This window comes from Suricata suricatta, unplaced genomic scaffold (genome assembly GCF_006229205.1).
Source record: "Suricata suricatta isolate VVHF042 unplaced genomic scaffold, meerkat_22Aug2017_6uvM2_HiC HiC_scaffold_2011, whole genome shotgun sequence".
Lineage (NCBI taxonomy): Eukaryota > Metazoa > Chordata > Mammalia > Carnivora > Herpestidae > Suricata > Suricata suricatta.
The window spans coordinates 1-1,527 of record NW_021865005.1 but is presented as its reverse complement, the minus strand read 5'-3'; the positions used below and the strand labels follow the sequence as shown (position 1 = coordinate 1,527).

Sequence of the window (1,527 nt, the reverse complement as noted above, 5' to 3'; positions counted from 1 at the left end):
TGTTTTCTGCCTTTGTGATTGTGGGGGGTATTTTTGGGGGGACAATGCATGCAGGACAGGCTTGTGGGAGGTGGGGTGCTGGGGGAGGGAGGGACACAGATAACCTCTGAAGGTGGAGCCAAAAATGGGGGGGGGAGGCAGGGAGGGACACCCACTTCCTCTTGGAATTTCTCCAAAGCCGCTGCTGCACAGAGGTGACACCCCCTCTTGGTGTGTGACTCAGGGTCCAGCCTGGGGTCTGACAGCTACAACTCCGGGAAGGGGTGGAGACAGGAGAGCCCGGCCCCAGCTTATTATGGGCGGGGCACCCACACCACAAGTTCTTAGGCCACCGGGGCAGTGGCCCCAGATGCCAGCTTGCCCGAAGGGAGCCCGACGCTAGGAGGTGAGCCAAGCGGGAGGGAGCCCCATCCTATCCTGGCCGCGGGGGCCCAGGCTGGGGCGGCCAGGGAGGGCGGCCGGGAGGTAGGAGCCTGAGCCCGGGGCCCCGGGGCCCCTCACACGTGCTGTTTCCAGGAGCCATGGGAGGTATCCAGCTTGCTCTGCTGCTCTTCCTCCTGGGCTGGGAGCGAGGTGAGCATGGGGGCGCCGGGCAGGGCCTGTGCTGGGGGTGGGGGGCCATGCTCCCCGGAGAGGCTGTGTGGTTTTGTGCCTGTGAGTGGCTGTCCTCCAGGACCTCCCCCCAGGGGGTCTGAGCCCGGCCTACCCCTTCTTGTGTCCCCCTCTCCCCCGCCCCCCGCCACGGCTCAGGCCTCAGCCTGCGGTGCTACACCTGTACCAACATAGAGGAAACCAACTTGTGCAGAATCACCGAATGTCTCACATCTGGCGTCTGCTTCAACAGTATGATGACCATGACCTTCAGCGGTGGTGAGTCCTCAGCCCTGGAGGATGGGGTAGGTTCCGGGGGCTCCGCTCTGACAAGGCAGGAATCACAGAGGGCCACCTCCAGCCTCCCTCAGTGTCCCCATCTGCACGTAGAGGGGCTGGGGTCCCCCAGGCTTTCTGGGGGAGCGGATGGGAGCCGGGTGGGCAGGATGGGGCTCAGGGAGGACCGGAGGCCGCGAGCCCCCAGGGAACGGGTGAAGGGGCGGCCTCAGGGGCCTCGCATGCCAGGCTCCTCCCTTCTCGCCCACAGGAAAGAAGGTGAACATGCAGTACAAGGACTGTGCCCCCACCTGTAAGGACGTACACGATTCAGCGAATCTGCTCTCACAGATTATCAAGCCAGAGAACCTGAGCGGCCTGGAGAAGTTTGACGTGCAGGGGGTGACGTGCTGTGAAGGGGACCTGTGTAACGGGGGGGCCCTGCCCGGGCGCAGCCCCTGGGCCCTGGCGGGGGGACTCCTGCTCAGCCTCGGGCCCGCCTGCCTCTGGGCCCTGCTGTGAGTGCCCGGCTGGCAGGGAAAGCAGGGCGCCGTGCGGGGCGCTTCCATGCCGCCTGTGCTGGGGCAAGTGTGCGGGCTCACCTGCGCATGCGTACATCTGCACCCGCACGCCTACACGCACCGGCATTCACACACACAC

The 1,527-nt window shown here is 65.6% G+C and overlaps 1 protein-coding gene across 1 annotated transcript; it reads left to right on the top strand.

Annotated features, from left to right (window-relative positions):
- The first annotated feature begins 330 nt into the window (after positions 1 to 330).
- On the top strand, positions 331 to 1,521 carry LOC115284773 (lymphocyte antigen 6H-like). Its single transcript, XM_029931244.1, has 4 exons — positions 331 to 385; positions 517 to 573; positions 751 to 870; positions 1,139 to 1,521. Exons 2-4 carry the CDS (start codon positions 522 to 524, stop codon positions 1,387 to 1,389), a joined length of 423 nt encoding a protein of 140 aa, XP_029787104.1. The 5' UTR covers positions 331 to 385; positions 517 to 521; the 3' UTR covers positions 1,390 to 1,521.
- Positions 1,522 to 1,527: the final 6 nt, after the last annotated feature.

Coding starts and splice junctions, on each gene's coding strand:
- LOC115284773 (XM_029931244.1), top strand. CDS start 522: ATGGGAGGTATCCAGCTTGCTCTGCTGCTCTTCCTCCTGGGCTGGGAG. Junction 574..750: donor CCTCCTGGGCTGGGAGCGAG/GTGAGCATGGGG, acceptor GCCACGGCTCAG/GCCTCAGCCTGCGGTGCTAC. Junction 871..1,138: donor GACCATGACCTTCAGCGGTG/GTGAGTCCTCAG, acceptor TCTCGCCCACAG/GAAAGAAGGTGAACATGCAG.